Below are 10,719 nucleotides of genomic sequence, written 5' to 3' on the forward strand. Positions count from 1 at the left end.
ACTTTGTGCACAACTGAACAGATTATAAAGCTATGAAATTCCTCTGCAGAAAGCTTAGAGGAATTCAAGACAAGTAGCCTGAAGAAAGATTCACCAGAAGCTACTAAACAGAGAAACCAGATCAGTCTCATGAAACACCTCTACCAAAAAAGCTTAAAGGACAGGAGAGTACAACAGGAAGGGAAAAGCTTTTCATAGTGTTCTTACTTTTCCCTAATCTTCCACTTACGACCCCTGCTGGGGACAAAACATAGGTTAGATTCCTGGCCTACGAGATTGCTCCTGCTCAATTCAAATGTACACCAAACCTTTTTCAAGCACTACAAGTGTAGTGTCTGCATAAGCCTATTTAAACAGAACATGCTGTACCTGTATATTAACTTGATAGTCTGTGGGTCCATGAATAGATCCGTATAATCCAAATCCCACTATGGAAATTCTTCTGTTAACCGTGAACCTAGTAAGACACAAGCCAAGAAAGGATTTTAAACCACTGTGATGGGTGTGTTACCTTATTCCCAGTCAAGGAGGAAAGACTCGCACAGTTTACAGGGAAGTAAACTCAAAGTGACATTACGGGAATATTTTTTTCAATAACACTTTCTATTTAGATTTCAGTAGTAAGAAAAACGCTCTGCAAGGTACCAGCTTTATAGGCTAAAGCTTTGCTAATCCCACAAGATGTTGAGTATCACTAAAAAACAGTGAGATTCTTCCGAGTATCTCCAAACGGATCGAGACAGACTTGACATTTTAAAAGGCACACGCAGCTACCAACCACTCTAGAACGCACCCAGTCCTCCTGAACTCTATTCTTTCCTACTTCATATTTTATACATATATATCAATTCTATATAAACTTCGTGCGACAGCCGAAGTTACTTTAAAAAAAAGGAAGAGACCAAACGTGCCCAAACAGCACCAGCGCGTTTGTTATTGTGTCTTATGCCCAGAAGTCGATGTTGAGCAATGTGTTCCCTTTCTTCCCACACTTCTGTGTCCCTCCTCCAGTTTCAAAAGCCATACCTAATCCGGTCGCTCGTTCCGCTGTAGCCCCAGCGACTCTCCACTTGCTGGAACCTGTTAATGCTACATTCTTTTCCTCTAAGGCAACATCTTGGTCGGTCAATATAATCTACTTTAGGTTTGGGATTGACAGTAAAATGCAGAAAGAGATTTACTACTTCCCGATCTGACAAGATTCCAGACTGAGCAGGGCCTGCAAAAAGAAACAGCTTCTAAGGTGACTGGAAGAATTGCTGCAACTGTTGTTTTTAAGCCACACACATTCTCAAACTGAGGATGATGACAATACTGTCTGATGGCAGAATGTTTCTCTTTCATTCGTCCATCACAACTTCCGTTAGTAACAGAACAGAGCATTCAGCATCTAAACACTCACAGGGGAGCAGAGCAGTGACACGGTCTAATAGTCAGACAAAGAACCCCAAAACTCACCTGCTGCAAACTCTTCAATAGTCATTAAAGGAAATCGGATTAAGGAAAGAGCTCTTCCAAGCACTTTTTGTTTGTTGCCAAACGTCACAGGCAGTTGTTGTCTTTGACATTCGGCTTCTGCCCAGCGAACAACAGCTCCAAAAAGTCGACTTTCTCGAATACTAAGGGTATCTCTTTCTAGAACTGCACATAATGTGTCTAAAGAAAAAAAGTTAACAGCTTTAGATCAGTTTTCATCCAAACCTGTTAAGAAATACTAGACATATAGCTTAAATAAGTTTTAAATAGAATGAATCACCCAGAGGCAATCATTTAGCATCAGGATGCAGGGGTTACAGCGTAATGCTGAGCAATTTGGTGTCTTGTTTGTTTGTTACTACCTTAACGTGAGTAGCTAGATTTGCTGAAGCCACAGGCCCCAGGCTGTGAACTTTCACCCAGATATGCTTTCGGCTGGGATAGAGTTCATTTTCTTCTTAGTAGCTGGTAGAGTGCTGCGTTTTGGATTTAGTAGGAGAATAATGTTGTTAACACACTGATGTTTAAAGTTGTTAGTAAGCAGTGCTTATCCCAAGTTCAGGGCTTCTCAGTTCCGCGTGCTCCGACAGAGCGAGCAGGTGCACAAGAAGCACGAACCAGAAGATAAGGAGGCTACAACCAGCAGCAGAACAGTTAACGGCCCGCGTGGAAACAGAAACAGAATCCAATAAGGTGTTAGAAGATCCTAGACCAGAAATCACCTTTGGACCAGAAAGGCGTGTGAAAGGTGCGTAAAAAGGGCATGAGGGGTGGGTGCATGGATTACAAGGGTGTATTTGCCCTGGGATGTCTTTCCTTGGGGTCACCCAGCCAAAGCTGGTTTTGTTTTCCCGCTGTATCATCTGAATAATTTTTATATGCAAGATTCAATACTTGGAACTCTGCTGTGGGAAACCCAGGTATTGAACTGGGGGAAAAGAGAAGCACTTGAGAGTAAGAATGCGTGTGTGCAAGGAGTCGAAAGGGGCAGGCGTTGACTCCCCGGAGTTGCCCACCGCAATGGGAATCCCGTCCTAGCAATAAAGACTCAGGGGGTAAGCATGCAATTCCTAGGATGCTATATGCGTGCTCGAGTGGTCTCTCCCTTAACAAACCAGGAACAGTGCTACACATTAATATATTGAGCAAGTAAACACTAAGAATATTCATAATAAAATATCAAAGACCTCTTATGCATTAAGAAATTTCCCAATGGTCTATAAACTCCAAACTAAAAACATCATGACAGCATACAAACTTTCTTCCTGTGACCACATACAGTCTCTACAGTCACAAGCAATATCCTAAAGAATTTCCATGGCTAGGGGAAGATCAAAACTGGAAGCGACCAAGTGGTGAACGCACAGTACTAAAAAAACAAGTTACTCATGATGGCATTGCCATATTCTCCTCCACGCAGCCCCTGCCAATCCAGATCAACTGCAGACACACGCAGCAGTGGTGCACACAAAACCAGTTTAAAGATACATGGAAGTGATCTTAAACATTGACGTATTTGCCACCCACAAAGGCTGAAGGTGGAATGCAGGATGTGAGGCAAGGTGCTCCCATGTGTTTTACAAAAGCAGGTTTTCCTGTATTTCTCACTTGTTCTGGAGTTTAATGAATGACAGGTATGCAAAACCTCTCAGCTTATCACAGAAGTCAAGCCTGTAAAAAATACGTTTTCATATTCTGAATCTTCTGTCTTCTTTGGGAATTTTTATGCACCCTGAATTAAAGCAAGACATGTTTGCAGTTGTAGAAAACATCATACTGGAAAGTCAAAACAGACTTATCTAGAGCAGAGCTGAACACTAACGGTCGAGGCACAAATCCCACTGAACACAAGTTAGCAGTGACCTTACAATTTCTTTAAGCAGCTGGAACACTTTCCTTCAGTCTGAGTTTTTCACACAGTGTAGCTGAACTGGAGTAAAACCTTAGACACATACAGTAACAATAACTAACCGAACGCAGAACTGCTAGCTTCTCATAAAAGATGAAACACAAAACCAAGCAGTTTAGAGAGATATGTATTTTTAAATAGATTTCATAAACTGCACTTGATCTGTGCAACTCTGAATCGAGAAGTAGCAGGAAGAAAACTGCATGATTCGTGTTATGTGTGAAAAGCAGGTGAGGATTCCTCAGGGACAAGGCACAACACAGGGCAAGTGAAAGCTTTGGCTTTCCAAGTGTGGTGTTACTGCAGTGGGAAGTGTGGTTACTGAACACTAATCAAATGAGGACCCAGCACTCTGCTCAGGTGTGAAGCTCAAAGGAAAACGCTGCAGTGGTGGATAATAAAGCTTGTGCTGATTAACATATCATACATATGCAGTGTCCTGTTTTGCTCATTAGGAAACTCACTGATGTGATGCAGGTGCTGTTGTCTGAATTCCGAGATCTGCAGCCGGCTGTCGTGTTGGTGCCTGTGCAAAGGTGGGTGCAGATGAGGGGGGAAGCAAACTACCCAAGGTTACGGTGACAAAGCCTTCTCGCACCCTGCAATTCCCTTCACAAGTTTAACGCTTAGGAGAGATGAAGTAACTTACCTATATCAATATCAGTAAAGCCTTCTGCACTTATTGCATCCATAGTGCTTTTGTCTATTGTGTCAAGACAAAGACTAGCAAGCTGAGGTTCATCAAACAAACGAGCCTAAAAAGGTAAAGAAATACATCTTAAGCATAAAGTTGACAGACCACTTACTTAAAAAGCAAGTATTTTTACCCTAGTAGAGATCTTAATTAAAACAGGTTGATTTGACCAAGTACTCTGTGTGTTTATGCCAGGGAGAGCGAGGAAAAAGGGAGAGTGAGGAAGTGCCTTTCCTCCACATTAATAAGGAGTTAAGTCTGCAAAAACGCTAACAGACAAACAAGAGAATTTCATACATAAATGAGACTATGTGAGAGCCAATTCACTGGGAAGTAATATTTAGTCATTGCCCTCCAAATACTGATTTTCCCAGTAAATCAAAACTAGGCTTAAATTTACCTACTTGAGTAAGCAGCATAAAGGCATTATCTGCTCGCAGGTGCTTCGTTAGAAAATCCACACAATGTGCTTCCAGGGCTGGGACTGCATACTTTTTGGCAGTGTATAAAGTCGTCATGACTGTTTCTGGACCAATCTGAACTTCATCTGAATAAAGAAACCTAGAAATCAATACACAAATACAGATCATAAAAACATATATTGGGGGTTGTGGGGGGTGGGGTGGAGGGAGGGTGCAATCAGGCGCAACACCTCTCTCTGCATTTAGAAAACAGGCCAAAGGTTTGCACGGTGAACACGCCGCAGTTGGCGGTGTAGCTTATTTACAGCGTAGTACGGTAGATAAAAGGGCTGAAGAAAGACTATGACGTTAACCTAATGGCACACGTTTGTTTTAAATACGCATTACTCCCTCGGACTGATCTGGCTGTACCAGTTACACAGAGCGACCGCCCTGTAAACAGCAGCTGAGCTGCAGTTACGCATCACACGAATGCCTGCTCTTTCGGTTCACGAGGAAGAGCTGGATTTCTAAAATCCAACATACAACCCTCGGCGGCTGTATTACTGAACTTCATTCACTGACAGCGCACGCTAGCTTCCCCGCCCTACAGAGGAGGGTGTCAAGGACTAACACAGGGATGACGTCTTACGTCAAAGTTACCCCCTGTAGCGTTCAGAGGGGAAGGAGTAATATTCCAGCAGATGACCTTGACTCTTCTATTCCTGCCACGGCAAAAACACCCTGGCTTGTCTCCACTGTTTGAGGCTGGACGATTGGTTGAGATTTTAGCATAAGCCCTGAACCAAAAGATAAGACTCCACCAAAACCAGGAAAAAAACACTTTCTTGAGAAGCTGTTATTCGAGACCAGATGAGACTTAAGGCTCTGTATGGAAAAAGATGACTTCTTAAAACCAACTTTTCTTACAGGTGACACTGAAAACAATCTTAGAAATATTTAATCAGTTTTTCAGATTATAATCAAAGAGTCTGTGATTTACAAAAATAAATTTGGGGTGCCCAAACAACCCCCTCACTGCCCCAACACTGCCACACGGGTGATTAAACATGATAAACCAGGGCACACTGGCAAATGCAGGAATTAAGACCTCCACAATGAAGATCAAGTCTTTCCTTTATATTTCTTAGTATTTTTTGACCAGAACCTCCTGGAAATGAATGGCAAGCAACAAGCAGAGACAGAAGGCATGTTCAGAAGGGGTTTTAACGTAACAAATAGTCTGTATTTAACAGAAGAAGAAACCTGTGAGGGTAATGGACTCAAACTTATTTGCAACAGGGAGAGATCTAAGTTAACAGAAACCCAGAACTGAAGTTTCAGCTAAAGTTCTTCACTGTTTATATTTCCTATATTCCAAGAAAGCTCTAAGTCTCAGTAACTGTTAATTAAATACGGTCTTTAGCACTTAATTTGCTGCCACTTACCAATAGGTACATATTTACCATTACAACACTCCGATCCATTCAAACGGTCAGCTGTCCTAACAGTTAGGACATGTGAATGATGCTCTAAGTTAATTATTTAAACTGGATTTACATCAAACAGCTTTTAGAAATAATGAGTTTAATTAAATACTAACATTTTTGTTAGCAAAAGTTTCATCTTATTCACTTAGAACTGATTTATGTTGATGGAAATGACGGGCTGACTTGCCAGTCGCAATCACCGACCAATTTACTTTAAAGAAACTCACAGGTACAGGTTTTTATACCAAATTCACAAGTGGTTCATTAAAGAACTAGAATATAGTGCATTTAGATTTTGATCTTAGGTTTTTAAAAAGATCTGTTTCAAAATGCCCTAAACTTCCTTGTATGACTTTATAGGAGCCTGGAGTACAAATCACTGAGAGTTGAGCATTAACAGGCTGTAAAAAAGCAGCATTATCACGTAAAAGACACAATAAATTTTACCTAATCCTAAAAAAATAAGTAATATTTTCACCAAGTTATTTTTGGAACAGGACTTCAGCGATTTTATTCCTTAAGTGTGTCCAACCTGAAGCCACTGAACTGGCCCACAAGAGGAGATTACCCGGCTTGTGGTTCACTTCCTACCACACCTCCTTAAAAATCAGGCTGCAGCCCTGAAACGCACTTTGCTGACCCTTTGCCAGGAATTTTGCAGGCTTTTTCCTCAAACGATGAGACACCAACTACACGGCCGGCTGATACTAATTCAAACATGCTAACAGCGCAAATACAGGCAGGTTTTTCGTTCACGTTACATCTATGAGCTACAGGATGCTTCTTCATCCCATGAAGGACACACCTGAGGCTCTAATGCTCCAAGCCCTCCTTCCCCTACGGCTGGGTGTACCTTAAGGGACATTCCTCAACTGAGAGTGTGTCAATGACAAACTCACAGGACTTCAGCGATTAAAGTTCTGACAACTTGCAAGTTGCACAGCATGTCAAGCTCACCTGGTTGACCTCATTACCGCTTTCTGCCCATTGATTACCAAGAGGCGTAACAACTCATAGTCTCACAATATGCGATAGTTACATGCTTTGAGGGTGAGAAAACCCATGACAAGAAGCATCCAAATAACACCAATAAAGTCACACTGTCAGATTTTACATATATTATATCAAGGTTTTGACAGTGCCAGTACTTTTCTGGGAATTTCAAAGCCAAACAGTAGTCATTTGCAAATACTACTAAGTGTGAATTTACACAGTTAAAAGGTAGCTGTAAAAACTATGAAAACTGGCAGTAAAGTATAGAATCACAGACTGGTTTGGGTTGGAAGGGATCTTAAAAGATCATCCAGTTCCAACCCCCTGCCATGGGCAGGGACACCTTCCACTAGACCAGGTTGCTCCAAGCCTCATCCAGCCTGGCCTTGGACACTTCCAGGGATGGGGCATCCACAGCTTCTCTGGGCAACCTGTCCCAGTGCCTCCCCACCCTCTCCAGGAAGAACTTCTTCCTGATATCTAATCTAAACCTCCCCACTTTCAATTTAAACCCGTTACCCCTTGTCCTGTCACTACAGGCCCTTGTAAAAAGTCCCCCCCAGCTTCCTTGTAGGCCCCAATGGGCTACACTGTTCCAAGTTGCTGTATAATCCTACTTCCCTTAAGAATACGATGGATGATCACAACACTTTGATCTACTCATAAAAGAGGAACTCTAGGTTTGCCTTCTCTCTACAAATCACCCTGCTCATGTGCCAAGAGCTCTGCCTCTGTGTTAACTCTTCGCTTTGTGGCACACCTGAGCTAGCACACCTCTATGTTTATACCACTGTTCCTCCACTTCCCCCTTGCCTTCTTCCCTCCTCCCCTCCCTTTCAAGACTTACAGAAACAACCTGCTCTTTACACATGGACTGATTTTACCGTTACCGAGCACAGCGCGTGGTGTGCGCGTGCACAGTGGAAGAACACTCTGAGCATCTCGAACAAACAAATCTTCCAAGTGACCGCTCGATCCTTCACTTTACATCCGCCCCACATACATTGTGCACCACTTCCCCTTACGCTCAGGTTAGCACTTCTTTCTCCCCTAGTCTTAGCACCTTCCCAACAGCTGAAATATTCCCACTGACATAAAGGCAATCTTGCTCCAGTTAGTCATGGTTACCCCTCTATTTACCACTTGCCACAGTCCTCTGCACATGGAAGATGGACTGCTAAACCTGTGCTCTGTCGACACTTTCCATCATACTGTGATCAAAGACAAGTTAAATTAGTGTAGAACATGAATGAAATTTAAATAACTCCTCTGGCTCATGTTTGAAAACTCTTCAGGCAAGAGGCACACCGGATGGTAAGCCAAAACTCACACCACTGTCACTTCCAAGCCTGAGCTCAGCCAGTTGTTTTCTAAGAAAGTTCTCCCCCCTTCCCCAGCCAGCTTTAAAAGGCTCCCCTTTTCCCACCTTTACAGTTAAAATTTCAGCCCACAGACAAGGAGGACTACCCAACTTTCTCTGGGGGGAAAAAAGAGAAACCCTAAACTGCATTACTAGAATCACAGTGGTACTATCAATTAAAGTTTCAGTTCATGATTTTAAAATACTTCAACACTACATATTTATTATTTTGGTGGCCCCTGTCAGAAAAAGGTACCAACTGTAGGTGATTTAAAATTGTGTATGAATATATTCAAGAAAAATAAAAAAAAAAAAACAGGTATCACATTAACTTGGTGACTATCAGATGTTGGAATTGTTCAATTTCTAAATAATTTTTTCTCTCTATAATAATAATTCCTGAACTACCATCCACTTTGTGACAAAATACTAGCACTGATGAAATGCCAATGTAAGAGATAGAGAGAGAGAGACAGATACAGGTATAACTAAAATATGGAAGAATGTCCTAAAAAGCTGCCATGTATTTCATACCAAAGACAATATAAAACCTGAGACGTTTCAGCAGTTGATCAGCCTGGTGATGTTTAGACAAGATATATAATCAGTTTACTTACCTAAGTCTCCTGGCCATTACAGACCAGCGGCTCTACCAACACAAGATGGCTTTTGTTTGCTTCTAACAGCACCTCTTCTACAGTCTTCAAATACCATCCCTCTTATCCTCACTTAGACCTGTCCTGTTTCTGTGTTTATACTTTTATCCACACAAATTTCTCCTTATATCCACTTTTCACTGCCCAGTGTTTTTTACACGTATATACAAACACTTACATGTGCACATATATTTTCTTTTAACCTTTGAAACCATTTTGCTTGAATGACACTTCCCGTTATCTCCCACACACTTGCCACTCCCTATTTGCCAAGAACCCACACAACACAGTTCACTGCTAACAGCAGCAGAAAGACATGGCTGTTGCATGGCGGTTTGCTGGCGTTGGTTTTGGTTTTGCAAACCAGTTACTGCAATTCCTGTGACCATGATTACCAGAAGAACTGGATGACTTCCCACTGTTCTTATCTGTTAGGCGTCAAAACAGAGATTAAGTTCCCAAGACACTGGAGCTTTTCACCTGACAGAAAGCTTCTGAGACACTGCGTATTTATTTTCAGTCAATAAAGTTACTTTTTTTCCCAAACGTTCATTACAGAAACCAGTTTCATTATTTTATAGAGGTTTTGCCTAGCAGGAGTTTCTCTGAGAAAACCTTAAGGTACAGCAGTTTAGTCGTATTACCACACCACAGCCTGATGCACAAAGAAACTATCAGTAATTCTTGCTACGAACATCATCAATTTGATTTACCACTACACTGAGTAAAAAGAAATGGTAGATAAAACTCTTTAGTTTCAGAGCACGAGAAGCAGCAGATCCTGTTCTGCCCAAACTAGAAATCACTAAACCATTTTACATGCTTTTTGCCATCACGGCACTCGTGGCCTCACTTGGGTGGTTTGTGCATAGTTACTGCCTTCTGCTGCACGTTTTCTGTCCACCCAACAGGATCTGAAGTGTGATTACAGTGAGTATTACTCTGGTAAAAAGATGCAAGAAATATGTTGGAGCAAGTCCAGAGGAGGCCATGGAGATGCTCCGAGGGCTGGAGCCCCTCTGCTATGATGAAAGGCTGGGGGAGTTGGGGGTGTTCAGCCTGGAGAAGAGAAGGCACCAGGAAAACCTTATAGCACCTTCCAGTGCCTGAAGGGGCTACAAGGAAGCTGGGGGGGGACTTTTTACAAGGGCCTGTAGTGACAGGACAAGGGGTAACGGGTTTAAATTGAAAGTGGGGAGGTTTAGATTGGATATCAGGAAGGAGTTCTTCCCGGAGAGGGTGGGGAGGCACTGGGACGGGTTGCCCAGAGAAGCTGTGGATGCCCCATCCCTGGGAGTGTCCAAGGCCAGGCTGGATGAGGCTTGGAGCAACCTGGTCTAGTGGAAGGTGTCCCTGCCCATGGCAGGGGGGTTGGAACTGGAAGATCTTTAGGGTCCCTTCCCACCCAAACCAGTCTGTGATTCCTAGCTATCATTAGAAGGTGGGTGGATAGCTGCAACACTCAGGAAGCACAAATTCCCATCATCTTACTTAAAAACAAAAACCCAACCCGGAATCAGGGAGCCGAAGCAGACATCCGGCCGTACCAGGGTACTTCTCCTGAACGGACATCAGCTGTCCCAGAATTCGGGCACTTCTGGGGAAAGGATGCAGGGCAAAGCACACGAAGGCACCGAACGGCGTTCGCGGGGCGCTCTGACCTTGCGTGCCGGCCCACACGGCGCCCACGCGTTTTCCCTGCATCTCCCTCCGCGGGCACGCACACGGCGGCCGGGGGAC

At 43.0% G+C, this 10,719-nt stretch overlaps 1 protein-coding gene across 1 annotated transcript; it reads right to left on the reverse strand.

Moving 5' to 3' along the window:
• Nucleotides 1-369: 369 nt before the first annotated feature.
• LOC104503016 (BTB/POZ domain-containing protein 1) lies at nt 370-4,633 on the reverse strand (the record flags this gene model as incomplete). Its single annotated transcript, XM_010157588.1, has 5 exons — nt 4,484-4,633; nt 4,035-4,140; nt 1,459-1,656; nt 1,027-1,219; nt 370-457 (listed from the first exon to the last, which is right to left on the reverse strand). Coding segments are annotated over exons 1-5 (699 nt in total), but the record flags the coding sequence as incomplete, so codon positions are not given.
• Between the last annotated feature and the right edge of the window lie 6,086 nt (nt 4,634-10,719).

This window comes from Eurypyga helias, unplaced genomic scaffold (assembly GCF_000690775.1).
Source record: "Eurypyga helias isolate BGI_N326 unplaced genomic scaffold, ASM69077v1 scaffold20348, whole genome shotgun sequence".
Taxonomy (NCBI): Eukaryota; Metazoa; Chordata; class Aves; order Eurypygiformes; family Eurypygidae; genus Eurypyga; species Eurypyga helias.